The 21257-nt window shown below is 39.0% G+C and overlaps 1 protein-coding gene across 2 annotated transcripts in view; it reads right to left on the bottom strand.

Annotated features, from left to right (window-relative positions):
- Positions 1-4570: 4570 nt before the first annotated feature.
- Positions 4571-21257, bottom strand: part of KCTD5 (potassium channel tetramerization domain containing 5) — a 32202-nt gene continuing 15515 nt past the window's right edge. For both annotated transcript variants that reach the window (XM_075436622.1, XM_075436623.1), the window contains 2 exons: positions 18141-18266; positions 4571-8029 (listed from right to left, as the gene is read on the bottom strand). In XM_075436622.1, coding sequence (XP_075292737.1) covers positions 8000-8029; positions 18141-18266 — 156 coding nt within the window. In that variant the 3' untranslated portion in view covers positions 4571-7999. The remainder of the gene's footprint in view (positions 8030-18140; positions 18267-21257) is intronic.

Raw genomic sequence — 21257 nt, 5'->3', positions numbered from 1 at the left:
GAAGATCTTACTGAAAATACCAGTTGCAGGCTGAGTCACTAAGCAATTATGGGATGCCATCTCAGTAGCACGTTACTTTGTGAAAATAGATTTGGAATGTCTGGTGGTATATATTTGCATATATATATGCATAATATATTTGCAATAATTTGGAACAGAGACTTTCAGCAGGGCTGTTAAAATGCAATACTGGCTATGCCAAATCAGACTAAAGATCACTCTAGCTAACAAATCTTTCGCCAGTAGCAAATGCCTATAGTAGAACCAGCACAAACATGTACTCCCCTGTATACCTTTCCCACTGGTGATTCCAGTGACATTACCAAAAGCAGTTTGCTTTAGGGGAAACTTAACAGACCGCTCAGAGGATTTGTGTCATGCAATTGTGCAGATTGCAGTCTCAGAGAACGTCACATAAATATGGACTATGTGTTTATGACTGCCAGGCAAGACTTGAGCACACCGAAAGATGAATTTGCAGGGTCATTTTCATCTTTTCGAAGTGAAACTTCCCACTGAAAGCAAAGCTAGCTCCAAATAAACTCTAAATGTTCTAAAAGATCCAAAAAGTATGTTAATGACTTACTCATTTATGTCCTCTTTATTAACTGGTTTCTGGTTCAAGGTAGACAGTTGTCCTCTTTATGCTCTTACTTTTGCTAACTGGTGAACACACTTGAAGCTACAGTTACATATAGTAGGAATTTGGATTGAAAGTAGTGCCGGTTGACTACAAAGTGCAAATACTTTTAGTAAGACAGTCTGATAAAAAATATACAGATGCACACATTTCTACAGAGCAATGTTTGTACTTAGGACTTATTTTACTAAAATTGCTCCAATTAAAATGCAGGAAATCCGTTTAGTAAAATGTCACTATTTTACTAAAGTTGCTGGAAATATAAGGAAATATTAGAATGTGCTTTGCATTTAAAACTGGTTAAACTGTTAAGATGAAATTCACCTCATACGTAACTCTACAGCCTCTAAGATTTTCGAGCTCACAGGTCTTAGCTTCTCATACTTTATTCTTACTAGCAGTTTAGAAAATAAGAGCAGTCCAGTGGTCTTCTCAATACTAATACTCAATTATAAATTTTTCCATACTTGTAGAGGGCACAGCTCTCAAACTGCCTGAATAATATCAGCAACCTATACTTGGTACTTTGCCATTTAATTCCTTCAGCCATTTCTATCTTTAGAACTTTTGCAGCAAAGTGGTTTCTTACTTGCATTTCTTATACTGTATGTTGGCCTTATTACAAAGTGTCAATTTCAGTTAGCTTAATTTTTCAGATAAAAGCAGCATATATGTTAAAAAGCAAAGTACTGGATTCTAAAATAACTCTGTTAGGCAGGGTGATTTGTGAGTTGCATGAAAGAAAATGTATGCAAAGTGATTAGTTAAACTTGGTATATGGTTTTTTTGTGTGATTATATATCCATACCAGAGAGGACTATTTCCTACTATAATGATCAGCAACAGTCATAATAAACGCAAAGGAAAATACCTTCACTTCCCAGCCTATACATATCTGAATAAGCACGACTTCTTTGTGACAAAGTCTTTGGAGCAGCAGAAAAGGATACATCTCCTTTACAAAGGAAAAGGTATTACTGCTTTGAATCATTACACAAGAATGCAACTACATTTTATATCTGAAGTGCTAAACTAGGAATGTCAGTGCTATTACACTGCTAATGCCAACATTAATGGATTTAGAAAAGAAAGATTTAAGACATCAGACTTTAAAAGGGAAAAAACACGTTTATTTCATGCAGTTTACAATATGCTAGTGTTATGAAAAGGAGGTTAAAAAAAATACCCACACATTTTAATTTTATATTTAGTTTAAAAATGATGGTTAACTGTAACCATCTTCAAATGATTTGGGAAGCCCTAGCAGATTTTTATCCAGGCAAATTCCCTGGATTCAGTTTCTTGTCTATGTCTGTGCTAAGAGTTTTGGCTAATGCAAAAGCATTAAAACTGGATCAAAACTCAAACTTTGCTGCAGTAAGAACACTTCAGAGATAATAAATTGGCACAAAATAAAGTGTTATTGCTAATCTACTATCCAGGAAATAACATGTTTGCAAGTATGGTCACTTGGATATTAACATAACAGCTGATGCACAACTGATTTTGAGAGCAGTGATTTGGGGGAAAAGGAAGAAAAAAAGCACATCAGTTGAATTGGGTAAGTGGGCCTTGAAAGTCCATAGGAATTAGACTTTTCATAGCTAAGCTCAGATGAGGCTCAGGACAGAAGCACGTGGAAGCAGTTGCCATTTGACACTCCTTCAGTTTGGTGATCTTGTTTCAGTTCTAGGTAGACAAGTTGGCAACATTTCTCTTGCAGTGCCTTGGCACTTGCTTCATCCTGGCAAGTACACGTGAGCCAAGTTAAGTTTGAGTAAAGTTGTGCATAAGCTTTTGGAAAATCTTTAAAAGCAGCAAGAATCATGTACACAAATACATTAACTCTTACATTTCAGATGACCAGGCCTGGAAATCTCAACACGTGTTAAGTCAGGTCAAAGTTTAGGCTCAGCTTTCTAAGCCAAGGAGAGCACTCTCACAGAACCGCCTCCCCTCCCACCCACCCCCAAAGTAGCAAAATAATCTTCTAAAAAGTTTCTCTAATTATAGTTGTTATTAACACACAACATCCTAAAGAGAACCCTTTGATGGGCCCACAAAGCTATGTTTGCACCAGTATCTATTCACTGAACTTCTGAGAAGTTTATGCCTTGGTAGACCTTGCTAAAGTAAAAGACAGCTATGTTGCCATGAAATATTCAGTGATAACTTCCTGGGGCAGAATCTTCCTCAAAGACTCTCTATTACCAGTGCTGTTTGTAACATTTGTTAGATTTCAGCATAGACAATAATAAAGTGGTGGGCAAGCGTACTGTCTTCCCTGGTGTACTGCTTACCAAGCTGGATACTGAAATTCCAAGCCATGTATGAACACCTACATCTGCAATTGGTTCCGGTAGTTGTAAAAATTATTTTAGAGCCCGTGAGTTGAAAGAAAAACAGACTAGCTGCTTTTTAAATGTTTTATGTCTCCAGAACTTCAGAGTAGCCCTGTAACGGATTTTAGCCCTTAGCACTTCTGCACTGAAAATGGGAAGTGTTCCTTATGTCTGACACTCATTTAGGCAAACCGAACAATAAGATCTATTTAGCCCTTTAAAGCCTCAGTTGAGTAAGCAGCCTTTAAAGACAGCTCCTGATTGTTGTGAGCTGAAAGAAAGAAATATGACACTGAGTTCAGAGAGCCTTCCACATTTTTTTTAAACTGAATATTTACGCTATTTTAGGAATTAATAATCCTGTTCACAAACCTAGGTAAGATCCTGAGACTGTCCTTAAAGCTGGACCTAACTGCAGTCTAAACTATAATGAAGTAACAGGCAGCATCCTCAGACCATGTCTTTCAAAATTGTCGTGTTAGAAAATACACTTCTCCAATAACCACTGGAAGTTTTAATCCTACCATCCTGAGCTAACAGGTACTGTTAAAGGCGGAACAAAATCTCATCTCTTTTCAAGGGACCCACCTTTCAGGGCTGATTGAAGAAGTCAATTTGAAAAACCTGAAACACGCTTTTGATGTGTTGAGAGAAAATAAGAGAATGACACTTTCTGATTTTATCACATCTCAAGTGAACAAAATCTGAGGCTTCATCTCCAGACTCTCTTTCATTCGACTTTGATTCCATGAAAAGCCCAGTACTTCACTTTTCTCTCAGTACTTCTCAAGGAACATATTCCAGTATACCTGAATTACTGGACAATACACATCATAATCCAGTTTCCAATTAATTTCCTTCAATCAGAGACTACTTCATTTTTGCATTCCAAGTTCATTTCTGTAATACTAATAAAAATAGTAATTTGTAGTTAATGTATATTAGTTTGCTGGTGGTAGCTCTGTACTAGTCAAAAAAAGACCGACAACTTGCAACAACCTCAACAGATGTACACAGAATACAGTCTTCTACTCTGAGAAGCAGTTTTTCTGAAGACACCATCATCCTACTCAACAGATCTGTTCCCTAAGCATGCCTGCACTCAAGTTTTATTTAATCTGCTAGAAGTTTTCATTTTCTCCTCGAAAAGAAACCTCTCTCAGACAAAGAGGAGATTGATTCAATGTTGGTATCCTCAGGAAATAGTCCCGTTTCTAATCACTCATAACTGTGCATTCACATTGCTAGAAATGGAGCTACACAGCTACTGTCTAAAGCAAATCTGAAGACAAAAAAAGTTGGATGGATACACTGAGCTCAATTTCTTAAGAAATACCTATTACTAATGCTACAATGAAAGATGAAAGCAACTTTTATCATTACAAGAAACCTAGCTGAGTTTGAAAAAAACAGTACATTTTGCAAATTTTCTATTCAGTAGAGAATCAATATAAGCCTCTAAATACAATCTGACCTTTGGCACACAATTAAATTACTGTGGGATAACAAACTGCAATTAGCCATAACCCATGGAAACCATACAGTAAGTGGGAGAAAATTCTAGGTAACCTTTTGTCTTTTATTTAAAAAAAAAAAAAAAAAAAAAAATCTGTTTCGCATTTACGGTGGGAGCTGCTGAGTCAGACTATACTTTTGGACAGTTATTATGGACCAGGTGACATTCAAATCTTAGAGACCTCAGAATGACTTGTTTATTGCAGATAAACTGGTTTAACTGCTGTTTGTAGAAGTCAAAAGCATTTAACACAAAAACTTCATCTCCAATACAGAAAACTAGCGTCTGACAAAACTTAAGGGCAACAGTATGCTATCTGCTTCCTAACTCAAAGCAAGAAATTGCTATGGTAAATTTGAACTTCTCAGCTTTTAAACAAGTTTTGCAAGAAGTTTGTCATGTAAAAGCCTTTAAAGAATTTCACTGAAAATCCACTAATCTTCTGTTGAAGTAACCTCCTGTTCCATGGACAACATGCCAAACAACTTCACTAAATATTCATATAGCAAAAGGGCAGAAAGTTAAATCTTTCATAGAATGTACATTTTCATGAGAGATCACCTTGATTAACTGTTATGTTTTGGTATCTCTCCCTTCCTGCTTTATTTCCTCTGCCATGATCTCTTTGTGCTCAGGATCTTAAATTCTAACCTGGAATACTGTTTTGATTTAAGGATAGAGAAGCTGTGTAAATCCAGAGTTCACGTCAAAGGCTTCTGCAGTATAGCTTTTCAACTTCAGCCCCCAAGTGAACCCATCAGCTTTACATAGTCATAGGCAGTTCTCTTAAGGCAAATACTCTCCAAACGACAGAAAAGAAACAGAAAAAGGACTCCAGTTTAAACTATATTGGTACATTACTTCATTGTTTGCCAAACCTGGTGATGCAGATTTGACTCTAATGCAATTACCCTGTTACTGTAGCTAACTTTATTTGAAATTACAAGAGTCAAATAAAAAGACATTAAACTTATTTAGGATCAATTCTTAATGCCTTGAAAAAGGCATACAGTAGCACTTCCATCTATCTGAAAGACTCACATGTTCACAAAAATTAAAGCAATAACAACATCAGCAAGAACAGGAAAGTAGTTAGTTCAGGTGGTCTCAAACAACAGCGTATTTAAAATAATTCACAAGGTACCTGCCTAATAAAGTTATCTTTTTTTTCTTTCTTTCTTTCTTAAAATCTTTGTGAGGTATTGGAAACAAAGTGCAAAATGATTAACTTTGCTACAACAGGGATACCACATAAACTAGATTGCCGGGAATCTCCTTGTTTTTAAGCTGAAAAGACTCCAGTGAATAAAACATACTTTAAAAAACCCCACTCTTACATATTCTAAATTTGTTCAGTTTGCTCAGTTTGTTACTCGTGCTTTGCTGCTGTCATTCTTGAAAATTTAGTTTTCCGAAATATTCTGTCTTTTTGGGGTTAAATATGACAGACAACAGAAAAGCTGTTTCAGAAGGATCACTGTGAAACAAGTATCTTAGGCATTAAAATTCACTTAAGCCAAGGCCAAATTACTCTGTAGAGTACATCAAAAAAACAACAAGAAACACGGTTGGCTGCAATTCCATGAGCTCGGGAGCTCAGAGAATTCGGTGGAGTCATACTGTTTAAAAACACAGTGACTACTGCAGCAGAGGAAATCTTTTAATATGCAGTTAACACAGACAATTGTTATTCTCAGATACACAAGATAATCTGTTACTATTTAGGGGAAATTTGGGTGCTAAATTTAAGCTGATAAAATACGGGTGCCTAAAAAAGTATAAAAGTATAAACATCTCCCCCTACACAATTGCATTTTTAGTAAATTCAATTCAGTTTTAACATCTTAAAAAAAGACAAACGTTTTATGTGGTGTTGTGGAGGGGCCAGCAGCTTCCTGTGCAGACCACATCCAAGTTGCAAAATGCATTACGAACCCCTTCAAGCAATAGACACATGAACAAAACATTTAGCCCACTGTTTAACCTGCTTAGTAGAAATGGTTTTTACAAATTGTTTCCGGCAAACTTTTATCAATGTATAACAAGTCCTTTAAAAAAAGAAAAAAAAAAAGAAAAAAAAAAGAGTAGACCCTGGGTGTTTGAAAATCATGCTTTTGTGTAAAGGATTACCTAGAGTATATGCATAAATTCTGAAGTTACCGAGAATGAAAACTGTAATGTCTTTAGAATTCAAAACAATCTTGTAGATTTTTGAAACTCCCTTCCACTACTTTCATAAGTCAATGAAGGCAAGTTTTATACTGTCAATCTCATTAAGTGTTTTAAAGATGTGCTGCAGATTTTGCTCAAAACATAGTGTATTAAGAAGCTCCAGTCTTGTGTATTAGCCTTCATCAAGGACAAACTAATAAAGCTGCACCAGATGTTTTCAAACAGTGTTCTTTAACTGCATAGTGCAAACAGTATAGAAAGAGAAAGACTGATTACAGGTATCCTGAATGTCTGAAGTAATTAAGTTTTTCAATTGGATGAGCTTGTGTTCACACTGAAGGTTCATTTTAATCCCAGTCACAGAGACAGGGATCTAGGACTAGTCAGCCACATTTCTGTACAACCTCCAGCTCTGGAAAAATCTCTACCATAATCCAAAGAGTTCAATGCTTATAGGCATTTTATAAAAGCACAAACACACATATAAGCACAAACATTTCAAAAGAAATAGAATGTTCTGTTGTTCATGTTAAGTGAATTTTGATTCCCCTTTCAAATATTTGGCTAAGACTGGAGCATAACTTTTGCAGGAGACTTTTAACACAAGGAACATCAAGAACAATTCAGATGAAGGCCATTTCCTCTGAGTTTAGTCTTCCCTTTGGATATTAAAATATGCTATAAATCCAGTCAATATATACACCTTTCCTTCAGAGAAACCTTTTGTCTGTTGTGTAACTTTTTACATGTTAGTTTCAGTTGATCTCCTAAGCTGTTATTGTATAACAGAGTATGTCACAGAGCCGTAAGGAATGTGCAGTATAATATAGTTGACTGGGGCTGCCACTGACTCTGAAACAATGCAAGCCCAAATACTTGCATTTGTGGGCTATGATGTGTGTGTGTGTGTGTGTAGCACCAATTACATTGTCCTTTAAATGTTTACAATGATTAGTAGGAAAATGTCTCCAAACTGATCAACATTGGGTCATCTAGCACCAGACAGTAAGTGCTACATGTCTCAGAGGAAAATATGAGTGCATGGTCATTTCTTTTCAAATGACCAGCGTCAGTCAGCCCACAAGAGAGTACAAACATGCACTACAACCAAAACTTAACACACACTCCCACACCATCTATTCCCATTATGTAATCTTGCAATGCTTTCAGCCAGTGGACACCAGCTTACAGGCAAAAACGGCTGAACCCAGATCAACAGAAAATTGTCTAAATCGGATTTTTTTTCTTTTGCAGCTGAGCCTCTTCAGTGTGACAATTCACTGTGTCTTGAAATAAAAGAGAAAAAATTGCCACCGTTCAATACTGTCTTCACATTCTGGAACCTCGTTCTTGCAAAATCTGAAACAGACCAACAAAAATTCTATAAATGAAAATTCACTCAATGTCGTTCCTAAAGCATGGAGGTCAAAGAGCAACACAATGACTATTTCAAATAACTTATAGAGTGTCAGGGTACTGGTTCAAGCACATTCCTGAATTCTGTGCTTTAAGGCTGAAAAAAAACACAGATTGATACATACAATGTCTACTATCAAACATAATGAAAACACATGTAAATCACTGATAGGAATTGAGTACGATTAATACAACCAAAGCTTAAGGGTTGGTAGATACAAAAAGTAAGCCATTCCACCTCATCCCAGTTCTGAAGATACTTAGGGCCTGTGTGATAAATGAACTCAGATACTTTATTAGAACCTGAATTTAATCTTAATTTTTCCTGTTCCAGTAAAATGTCCTTAACTCTCTGAAGTTTCAGCTGCAAATTGTGCCCCATAAATCAGTACTGAAAACATGAACTAGCAACTCAAAATGTGCAAAAATGTCACATGGGGTGAGATGACGCAGGAAGTTTTCAAAGGCCAAGAGTACAAGCTGGCAAGATTTAAATCAACAGACTGATTTAAAAATCAGAAGTAGATGCCCAGGCGTGGTCCTTTGCATGAACTAAAGTCAACCAACTACTTTTCTTCACAGATTTTTACTATGCTGTTCAGACATATAAAGCTTATCAGCTGGACTAACCAGTTATATGAAAATACTCTGACAGCAGTTTGAAAATATTTTTACATTATTTGCTCATGCAAGATATCACAAGTTTTTTAGGCATCCTTATCTACAAGAAAGTTGTTTCTGTGGACACAGGACATCACACAATGAACTTTTCATGCATTACCTTGTCTGTTATTATCCTTTGAAATGCCCAAGCCAGACAGCTGAGAAGCAATGCAGGCTCTGACTTCATGAGGAGGAACATATTTCTCAAAAATTCTGTCTAAGGAATTTTGTCCTCCCGCTGTTACTAAGGAACTGAGATTCCCATTACAGTGAGTAAAAGGATTTTTTTTTTTTGTACAAGCAGTTGGTTTGCTTCCTATTCACTTTAAAAGGCATACATTAAACACAGCGACTTAAGTCTAATAGAAACAAAATCTCTACCCCTGCAACACTTAGGAATCCTTGTCTATAGCATCTTACAACATGAAGACCACCTACTCTACTTCCAATTTAACTATTTTTTTTTCTTTTCTGTTTCAATTCTCTTTGGAACCTCTAGTGAGGAGAGGATGCAAGTCTTAGGACTGACTGTCCAAGCAACATTTCTCATGTTGCTACTCTAAACTGAATGGCAATCAGCAATAATAAGGTCAACTCTACGGCTGCGTAGTACTGCAGGGACGCCTTTAAGTAAACTGTAGAACCATTCATAACAGTAGACAAATAAAGCACTAAGCGAAACCTCAAACGTACTGAGCATAAGTACTTAACAATGTTAATCTGTAAGTAAAAGTATTTCTAATGGCGTTTCATTTTCTTTTGCTTCTTGACAGTTTTCCTAGTTCTGGGAAGGGCTCTTGATTTCAAAAGCTGAAAGAAAGCAAGGGCACAACATGGACAATGGCATAGTTGTCTACAATATAGAACTTCCTTCTATGATGATTTCAGTGTAGTCTGATATTCCATCACAGAGGACCCACAGAATATGACAGCACACACACACTTCAGTCTTTGTGCTTGTAGGGTGAAGGCTGGCAACCACTTAACACAGCAATTTCATGTATGGTTTTAAATAAAGTCTAGGTATTTGATCTCATTTAATATTGTTACAATGTTGATAATTTAACCTATCAGCCTCTATCAGTTGTCAAGCCTAATATGTCTTTCATAGTGACTGTAGTCAAGTGGGGTCTTGCCTACTTCACACATCTCCATGTGATTTTTTCAGGACTGGAGTTCATAAAGAACCCATCACCATTTGTGTGCACCAGGGACAGTTCAGAGACAGTCCAGTGTTAGCTTAAACAAAAAAGAAAAAAATCCACTTTACCACTTGCTCACTGTACTTCCTGCAGTACCTGGATCTCGGTTCGTGTACAAAAAATCATTTCAAATTCAGTATTACTATTTTGAAGTTATGAAGCCAGGTGTTACTGCAGCTACTTTGATAAATTTCCAAAATACAGAAAGATTTTTCCCATGGGTGATGACATGATTTGGGACATATTTTAGATGGAAACATTGCTTATTTCATGAGGATAATTCACTATGCGTACTAAGCAAAAAGCATTTCATAGGAAACTGTAGGAAAGATAGAAGTGAATTCTGTGAGGAGAAGCCAGGTCCTGAAAATTGATCAGCAACTGCTAGTATAATACATTCAAAGGGGATCAGACAAACTTACAGAAGACAGTACCATAGATACCTACTCATGGTATCATAGTGTCACACTGTAGCTTTCACACAATGATCCGGATACAGGCTTGAAGCCAAAATTCCGAAACCGAGGCTTACTGGAAGGTGGAGAAATATATCAGAAGGTAATTTGATAAATGCTTCATACTTAAACTCTTTCCTTGAGTATTTGCTGTTGGTCACAGCTGAGAACAAAGTGTTGCAGTAGATGTCCACATAGCAGGTAACAGTCTGACCCAGCAGATGTAGTCAGTAAGCAAAACAATCTCCAACAAAGCCAAAAACAGGGCTGAAACAAGCACCTGTGCAGTTAGAAAATAATATTGGATCCATTCATTTAGTGATTCGTTCCAATTTATAATGAAACATTTGAGTTTATTCTTTCCTAGAAGATAAAAAATACTTCTAAGATTAAGAGACTAAGAACTATTTTCTGTAGCCTCAGGAACACACAATAAGATAAAGCTAAGCCAGAACTGGATGCTGAACTTCACACACTTTACTGAGCCAGTAAACCCAATGTAAGCCAGAAAAGTCTATCAGTTCAGGAAATATTTTAATACGCTTTGCTTGGTACTTCTTCCGTATCCCCTACCTTTACTAAAGGGGAAATGATTTCTGATCAGTAAGCTCTCACGAGAAGTGTTTCAGAAACAGTGTGAAAGACGATCTTTTGTAGTCATGGACAGGGACTTTGTCCAAAGAGGAAACTGAATTTCAATTACCAGGAATTCTACCAAAATTGTACGTACTTATTAAATACTGAAAGGATGACTGACTCTGTTCTGCAATTCAAAATTACTACCTTGTTTTTTTTTGTTCCCTGCAAAACCCTTTAATAAGACTATTCCCAAAAATTTTAGTGGCTTATTGGGCAAAAATGCTGAGAGAAGATGTCTCAACACTAACAGGGGTCAGTAAAATTTGAAAACAGTTATGGCAGGCCTTCTCCCGAACTGCTAATAATTAGGATTGAGGAGTATGTCTGGAGCAGAACCAGGCACGGAAGAAGTTTTTGTCTGAGAACCTGCTCTACTAGCTAAACAGGTGACTTGGCAGATAATGTTCCTCCGTCCACATACTTTAGATGACAGAATCACCAAATGGTTTGGGTTGGAAGGGACCTTTACAGATCATCTAGTCCAACCTCCCTGCCATGGGAGGGACATCTTTCACTGATGAAATGCTTGAAATGATGCTCAAAGCCCCACTCAACCCAAGCTTAAACATTCCAGGGATGAGGCATCCACAACTTATCTGGGCAACCTGTTGCAGTGTCACACCAACCTCATAGTAAAGAACTTCACCATTATATCCAATCTAAATCTAATCTCCTGCAGTTTAAAAAGATCTCCCCTTGTCCCGTCACTATGGGCCCTGGTAAAAAGTTTTTCTCCATCTTTCTTATTAGCTCCTTTTCAGTATTGAAAGACCACTAACATCTCCCTGGAGCCTTCTGTTCTCTGGGCCGAACAACCCCAAGTTTCTCAGCCTTTCTTCACAGCAAAGGTGTTTTCACAGCACCCACGAGTGCTGAGAGAGCTGGCGGATGTCATTGCTGAGCCACTCTCCATCACCTTTGAGAGCTCCTGGAGGACAGGAGAGGTGTCCGAGGACTGGAGAAAGGCCAACGTCACTCCAATCTTCAAAAAGGGCAAGAAGGAGGACCCAGGGAACTACAGGCCGGTCAGCCTCACCTCCATCCCGGGAAAGGTGATGGAGCAGCTTATCCTGGAGGCCATCATGAAGCAAGTGGAAGAAAAGAAGGTTATCAGGAGTAGTCAGCATGGATTCACCAAGGGGAAATCATGCCTGACCAATCTAATAGCTTTCTACGATGACATGACTGGCTGGGTAGATGAAGGGAGAGCCGTGGATGTTGTCTACCTCGACTTCAGCAAGGCTTTTGACGCAGTCTCCCATGATATCCTCCTAGGGAAGCTCAGGAAGTATGGGCTGGATGAGTGGTCGGTGAAGTGGACTGAGAACTGGCTGAATGGCAGAACTCAGAGGGTTGTCATCAGCGGCACTGTGTCTAGTTGGAGGCCGGTAACTAGTGGTGTCCCCCAGGGGTCAGTACTGGGCCCAGTCTTGTTTAACTTCTTCATCAACGACCTGGATGAAGAGTTAGAATGTACCCTCAGCAAGTTTGCTGATGACACCAAACTGGGAGGTATGGTAGATACACCAGAAGGCTGTGCTGCCATTCAGCGTGACCTGGACAGGCTGGAAAGTTGGGTAGAGAGGAACCTGATGAGGTTCACAAAGGCAAATGCAAGGTCCTGCACCTGGGGAGGAAAAACCCCATGCACCAGTACAGGCTTGGGGTGGACCTGCTGGAGAGCAGCTCTGCAGAGAGGGACCTGGGTGTCCTGGTGGATGACAGGGTGACCATGAGCCAGCAGTGTGCCCTGGCTGCCAAGAAGGCCAATGGCATTCTGGGGTGCATTAGGAAGAGTGTGGCCAGCAGGACGAGGGAGGTTCTCCTTCCCCTCTACACTGCCCTAGCGAGGCCTCATCTGGAGTACTCTGTCCAGTTCTGGGCTCCCCAGTTCAAGAAAGATGAGGAGCTACTGGAGAGAGCCCAGCGGAGGGCTACAAGGATGATGAGGGGACTGGAGCATCTCTCCTACGAGGAGAGGCTGAGGGAGCTGGGCTTGTTCAGCCTGAAGAAGAGAGGGCTGCGAGGGGACCTAATATACACTTACAAATATCTGAAGGAGGATGGGGCCAAGCTCTTTTCAGTAGTGCCCAGCGACAGGACAAGGAGCAATGGGCACAAACTGAAGCCGAGGAAGTTCCGTCTGAACGTGAGGAAGAATTTCTTCCCTCTGAGGGTGACGGAGCACTGGAACAGGCTGCCCAGGGAGGTTGTGGAGTCTCCTTCTCTGGAGATATTCAAGACTCGCCTGGACAAGGTCCTCTACAGCCTACTGTAGGTGACCCTGCTTCGGCAGGAGGGTTGGACTAGATGACCCACAGAGGTCCCTTCCAACCCCTGCCATTCTGTGATTCTGTGTTCCAGCCCTCAGACCATTTTCATGTCCCTCCTCTGGACCCACTCCAACAGGTTCATGTCTTTCTCGTACTGGGAACCCCAGAGCTGGACGCAGCGCTCCAGGTGGGGTCTCATGAGAGCAGAGGGGCAGAACCACTTCCCTCAACCTGCTGGTCACATTTCTTTTGATGCACCCCTGGATAATTGTCTTTTAAGTGTACATTGCTGGCTCATATCCATTCTTTCACCCACCAGTATCCCCAAGTGCTCCTTTGCAGCGCTGCTCTCAAGCCATTCATCACCCAGTCTGTACTGATACTGGGAACTGCCCCAATCCTGGTGCAGATCTGCTGTGTTCAGAATTTTCTTTCATGTTTCTGTTCTGTTTTTCCTCCAGGTGCGCCAGATCCAAAGTTGACTTACAAACTCTAAACAACGCTGAATGAACTCTCATACCCTAGTGGCCTAAGCACGATGGCTTCTTAGGGAAGCAGAACGTGAGAACTATTTCCTCTCACTCACAATAAATCTACTGCAGATAGAATAGTGTTTTAATGACTGTTGGGTCTCTAGGCAACGTAAGAATCTTGCATTTAATTCCAACAGAGTGCCATTTTTTTTTCAACGAACCTTCAGATTTGATCCATTCCTTGTAGCCATTCCTGAAGACTTGGCAAAAGACCTTATTCTACCTCAACAGTAGTTTCTGTTAGCATCAGTTAAGAAAATAACATGGGTTCTTCTTCAGCCATGCGGAAGCAACACTTCAGAAATAAGTATAGGGCTGCTTTACAGCTAAAAAGTTTAGGTGTATAGGTGAGAAGCTGGAGTTCAGCCTCGTGCAATGGTATCTTCAATTTATACAGGCTCAAGTGATCACCTGCACACCATTATCACTGAACATTCAATGATAAGTTATCTTCCAGAAATTCGACAGCAGAGTAAATATGAGCAGTGCTTGCAGGCACACCACGAAAAAGTTGCAAAAGTTGTTCTTTCTGATGTAACTTCTGTGTTCTTCCACTTGTGACTTCTGACGTACCTTTAAACTACAGTGGAAAGGACCTGATCCCTCTCTGGAGCGAGTTGTTTCCTGTGATAAATATAACTGTAGCACTGAGATCACAATATTTACTTACATTTGCCAGGTCTTGATTCAAAATTACTACTTTCAAAATTATCAGATAGGACCATCTTTTGACTACCGTGCACTTCAGTCAAGTTTCCTAATTTATTGCCAAATCAGACATTTACTGAAAATGTATACTACAAGTTTGTATTAGATGCCTCTACATGTAAAAAAAAAAATTGACAGAAAAATTGGTGCACGGATAATAAAAATGAAAAGCAATTCTGACCCTAGAATCTACATGAAGAACTTTTCTTCCCAGCAAAGCTTGAAAGGAACCAATCACAACACAGCTTATAACAGCAACAGTAATTATTCTGTCAAAGCAGCAATATCCAGAACAGGAATTCTATCTTTGCTAACCATGCCACAACTATAATCACAAACACACACACCAGCAGGACTAGCCAAAGGACAGCACTAGTGGGGGTAGGGATTGGATGGGGCAGAAAAGCATCTGGGTAAAATCCTAGGGCAGCTACTGCTCACCATGACATTTACACTTAATCTGAGTCATTCATATCGTAATCCGTTTCTTCATCCTCACTCTGAGTGGCATGCAGCATGCAGCAAGTATAGAGAAAGGAAGGGAAAAGAAGAGATTGCAAGTGAGTCAGAGCTGCAACAAAGTACAGTCCACTTACACTTGAAGCATTGGGGAACAACATTTATTTACTTTTATCTGGGATCCCTGCTCTTTGAAGAAAAGATGACAGCAGACAATTTCAAGGATGAACGTTACAGAGTTCATGAAAACTTCCTTTTTCAAGCATCGTAAAGTCATCAGATAGAAGCCAATAGTGCCATGTACCATATCAACAGGGACCATAAGTATAGAGAAAATTTAAATAAAATGATAAAGTTGGTACCTTAATTCCGTGCACTCTTTGCCACAGATGGGAAAGGACAGCACTTGAGAATCTAACTCTGGATGCAGATGTTATGAACAAGCTTTGATCATTTGTCCCAAGAGTGACAGGTCAATAAAGTGGTATGAAAGAGAAGAATGCTCGTGGGAATACAGGTTATCTTGCAGTAGTGCCATGGCTACCAGTAAAAGGTACTGGAACCATTAAAGTCAATGTCCCAAATGCTGTTAATTTCCTTTGCTTAGGTGTATTAGAAAGTTACATGGAAGTCCACTACTAACTTACTATGCAAACTGTTCTCCAAAAACAGAAAACACAAGAAAAAAAGTCTCTAAGAAGGAATGAAGGTGAAGCTTGATTAGATGGGCTATGAGAAAACGCTTTTTCCTATTCTGAAAGTCCAGTACTCTTAATTAAAATTAAAGCGTTCGTCAACAAAAATTACACACTGGCCGTTTTTTGTTTGCTCTAATCCAACCTGCTGTAAAAGTAATAGGAAGACTTTCTCATGTCTACTCAGACACTAATGAACAGCTTGCAGACTGGAGAATTAACACCGGCTACGAAGGAACTTCTGAGACGACAGCTCCCAAGGTCCAGTCAGGATTCCTGAACATGGCTCTCAGAAACCTTTCCACCAAAAAGAAATTTTTTTGTTTTTTCTTTGTTTTTTCAGGCACAACATATAGCTATAAAAAAACCCCGATCTATTAGAATCATAATATATTAAAAAAATACTTTCAAGTATTGCCATTAGTTGCTAGCAACAGCTCAACTCTTCCAGGACAAAATGAGTGAATGTTGCTATCTCCAAACAAAATTAATAGGAATTCTTATTCATCACCCTGGTCAAATAATGCTTTGTTCTTTTCTCCGAAACACTGACCAGAAGCATTTCAATGGAGAGGTCTAAGATTTAGCTTCTCTTAGAGCTACTGAATTTACAGAGTTGTATTGTGCTCTCAACTAGCTTTTGTACTTAGGGTTTAATAGTTTCATTTGATCCGTATTTTCTTTTTCATTAAGGATGCAATGTAACTGGCATTTTCTGAAGTTCCCTGAAAATGTACTACCATTCTTTGTGAAGATGTCTATTGGGTTCTAGAATTCCATGTTTTATTTCAGGTACATATCTCAGACCTAAATTATTACCACACACATCTTTAACTTGTCAACTTTTAAGGTTTTTCTGAAGCATCCTGGCAAAAGCAGACCTTGACTAGGGTTTTGGAAAGAGTGAGCCATGGCTTACCCAGGTGCACTGTTGTCCTGGGTTCAGCCAGGACAGGGTTAACTTTTCATCAGAAGCCAGGAGGGAACACAGCCAGGTGGGCTGACCCAACCCGGCCAAACAGAGCAGGGTACTCCATACCATGTGCCCTCATGCTGGGTTCTGGTTGGGAGGAGCTGGGCAGCGTGAAGGCAGTCACGGCTCGGGAGCGCACAGCTATGGGGGGAGAGAGTTGCTCTCTGCGTTCTGCTATTTTGTGTTGTGTATTCTCCTTATCTGTATCGTTGTTGTTACTGTTCCGCTAAACTGCCCTTATCCTGACCCACCAGTTTTTGCCTGTTTTTCTTTCCATTCTCCTCCGCACCCCAGCGGGGGGAGGGGCAGCAGAGCAGCCGTGTGGCCCTTTTGTTGTCGGCCACAGCCAAACTATAACAACTATTTACCCTTGACTACATTAATCCCTTACAACTCCTTGGAATTTTTATCTCAACAGTGACAAAAGAGCATAAATAAATCATTTCACTAAGAATCCAACATAGAGCTTGGAGTATTTTGAGAGTGCAATCTACAATAATGTCTCCATATGTGTAGCTGCATAACCTAGTTACAAGACACAGAAAGTAGTGAAGGCTCTATTTGAGGCCTCAGTGCCAAGACTCAGATCAATTCTTAGTATTATTTCAAAATTAATTTCTTTGAAGGTGATTCTTGAAAAAGCAACCTTTGATGTTTTACCAATTGTTTCCCATCTACATATGCTAAATGAAAAGCTTTTAAGCCAACTACAGAAGTATCCAGTTTATCTGCAGTCATCTCTTCATACAAAGCAACAACACAATGATAAAAACTGTTCAATACGCATAGAAGAGAAGAATAGTTACATACATAACTGGTCTGCCTTGTTACTATTCAGTTGTGTTTTTTACATTTTCCCTTGTACAAACTCTGCAAGGCAACTGAGTAAAATGCTAAGACATTGTGCCCGTTACAATCTTTTTGTAAAGCTGGTTACAGAAAGTAAAGAGAACTAGGTAGAAACATGAAAATATTAAGCTAACAAATACCTTAACTTTATAACATATTGCACATGACTGTTTGTCAGAGACAGCATATTACAATCTTCATTCTTGACAGTAAGATTTCTTCGACTGAACTCAAGGAAGAAAAACAGTTTTCAACTGAACCAGTGGCAGAACAAGGAAGCATTCAGATGTGTAAGAAAGAAATCCTAGATTCTCAACTGCAAACAGCAAGTATCTGCCAATACTCGAAAAACCAGGACAAGTATCAGGAACAGTACAGAGCATTGCATTTAAAGAATCCATTTGGTATAACAAATGCATGCTGACTATACCATTTACAGTCTCTCATACGATGGACAGGTAACTATTACAAGCCAAGGGGCGGGGGGGGGGGGGGGGGGCGGGTAAGGCAATTAAATAATGGTCCAGAATAGTGGTAGGCCTAGAACGACAATGAAGCTCATCCAATCTGACACCATTTCTTCAGTCCAATGTCTAGTAACTTACCTTTGCTTTTTCACTGGGTTCACTGGTTGTGCCATAGGGAGTGTTATGCAATTCCTTTGAGACAACACACAGAAATTCAGCCTGATCTTCATTGCCATAGTTATAGGAAGAACCAATACTGACCAGCTGGAAAAAAAAAAAGTCAATTGCTATTCTACATAAAACAAATTCCATAAATTCAGATCATTAGTGCAAATACTTCTCACTCTTCAGACCATTCGTTGTGCCTGAAGCATGATTCTCAACTTCAATGCAAATACATTTTGATGTTGACAAATACACTGACACTCTGATGATAAGATAAACATAGCTTTTCTTTTTAAACATTTACAGAATTAATGATTTATGGTTATGACTTTACTGTGAAAGAAAAGGATACAGAGGTAGGCTGGTGGACAAGTAGCCTGTTCCCTGTTTCTGTTATTTACTGAAAACCTTCCCATCCTCCAAAGTTAATATTTAAAAAGTTTGTCTGTGGTATGTTAATGTGGCATGATCTAATGTGTAAATGGCTGCATGGAGGAAGCACTTTAACCTGAAGGGGTACCCACCACTTTACTTACAGAATAATGGTACTTCTATTAAAACATATTTTGAGTGGACAAACACAAAATTTGCATTTGACTGGAAAACAGCAAGACACAGCATGGTGGGACACCAAGAATAACATCTGAAATTTATATGTACTGCTACAAAGAAGTTAATTCAGGAAGTGCTACAAGCGGAAGCTGTGTATAACAATGTGACGTATTTACAAGCTTCTGCAAGTCTCAATACTGAAGGATAAATGGCAATTTGCTGAGAAAGAAGGATACACTCAACATCAGTACTACCTTGTATGCAGCACATTCATCAAATGGCAGAAATTTCATGTAACTTGTCTTACCTTACACACAGTACACTTACCTAATGCTAGAAGCTTTACACAGCCTGCCTTTCCTAAGCCAGAAACAATTCAGATGTAGCTGGTTCATTTATTTTAAAGGTTTATTTCAAAACCACGACAAGATAATGTATGGTGCTATTACTACTGACACAGATCAAAGTCCTAAAAATCAACCTGTTGCACAGATACACTGTATCTAAATGTCATTACCAAAATTATATTCAATTTGCCTACCAAATCACCACAGACGTGATAAGGCAGTCCTACCCGTCGGTCTCTATGATATCATTAAAGCGCCCTGGTAACAGTCCCATAGAAAAAGCTTGACTTGTTTTTAGGGCAACAGCACCTGAAACACTGTAGTTATCTGTCTAAAACCAAACTGTGTAATGCTGTTAGTCTAGTAGAGCACCAAAGAGAGTGAAAGCCTTGTTAAAAGAAGGGAAGATGCAGCCAAGATGAAATCTTGGTCCAGAATCTGTACTTAAGGGATAAGATTATTCCCCCAACAAAAGTGGAAGGTAGACCAAGGTTAAAAGCAGCTTCCATATAGCACTATCAGGAGAAAATAAAGCCTCATTGTACTTTTAAGGAGAGGGAGAAGAGAGATGCTCAGATGTTCCAGCACTGTGGTAAAACAGCCAAGCAAGCACCTCTATAGACACACAGACCCAATGTCTATAAAGAGCAGTGGGTAGTATGTCTGCACAATGAACCAACTTGATGCCAGGCCTAGACAATGTCAAAGTTTTTGGACCCTGACTGTATTACAGCATACAGGGCTCAACCTCCAATGAACAGTACCGACAACGAAAATTTAGTACACTCAAACTACCCTACTTTAACTACACTGTCTGGATGGAATCACCAGAAACCTTTCTCTCCCTCCTCCACTCCTAACACCACTCTAGTTCTGCAAAATACATACATAGTCAGTAATGAACACAGGCTGATCAAAAATGAATGTGATAGAGACTTTTTTTCCCACCAAAACCACATAATGCAGTTACAAACCCCAGTTTTTTTAGAAGTACCAATACATCTTCATTGGCATACAAAGGCACCATTTATCTTGAGACATTAAGTCAGCCAGTCTTTCACAATGGATACTCTGCAGTCTCCACCGTATCATCTTTGTGTAATAGTCACAAACCTCATGAAGTAATCAATTGCTTAGTTGCACAAAATGGACTAAGAAAGTCCACTGATAAGCTGGAAAATCAACCGAGACTTACTTCATTATTATAGAGTTGATTTGTTGATTCTCTTCCCTACCAGCCAAAGATACCATGCACAAATTTTCAGAGAAAAAAAGCAGTTAAGTTGGCTTTAAGCCTGTTGAAGTGGTATAAAGTTTCTCCTATACATTACAAAGCAATTACAAACCATACAATACAAATACAGTAATCGCTTTAATTACTGAAGTAAAATGTAGGATTATTTTAAACAGTATTTTTAACCCGCTTAAAGGCTAGAAAACATTCAAAAAGTTGAATACATGTTTAAACAAAGCCACACATAATTCATCTCTGAAGAGAACTTTGAAGAATTAAATTCAAGGGTATGATTTGATTCCGTATACAGTCAACTCTTCGTCTTGCAAAATAGCAAGAACTGGATACCAGATAAGCTATGATAACAACTACCAGAAGGAAAAATACACCTTTACGCACTGACACTCAAAAGAAACAAATTACCTCTCTGACAGCAGATACGATACAAGATCCAAACATCAGCCAAATCATTAATCCTGGTTCAACCAGGTTGATAGGTCCTCACTTGACAGCTGCTTGCATCCCTCACTAATGCTTCATACACCAACCAAGTTGACTTTTGCATGTAAGTCTTTTTAGGAGACGTGGCAGACTGACTGCTCATCAGCTAGTTGGATAGACTATTGATTTAGCTGACTGCAAAACATATGGATGACTTTTTACTATTATTAATCAGCTGGTGCATTTCAAGATAAAGTCACTTTTGCACATTAAACACAAGTTCTTCAAAACTCCAACACATGATACTCTTGTAAGCAGTTCCATACACGTGCAACTAAGAATGTATTATTTGCATAGTATCAATGGCATGCTAGAAACTTCATCACAGCTTTTTGAGATGCACCAGCAGCAGTAAGGGTGATGGCAGAAAAAGGAACAATGGAAAATGATTGTGGATCAGAACTGAACTGTTGTGTCAGAAAGTACGATCAGAAATAAAGCAATATTTTAGTACTT

Source organism: Opisthocomus hoazin, chromosome 15 (assembly GCF_030867145.1).
Source record: "Opisthocomus hoazin isolate bOpiHoa1 chromosome 15, bOpiHoa1.hap1, whole genome shotgun sequence".
Classification (NCBI taxonomy): Eukaryota; Metazoa; Chordata; class Aves; order Opisthocomiformes; family Opisthocomidae; genus Opisthocomus; species Opisthocomus hoazin.
The sequence above is the reverse complement of the archived record's forward strand: the minus strand, read 5'-3'. Positions and strand labels throughout refer to the sequence as shown.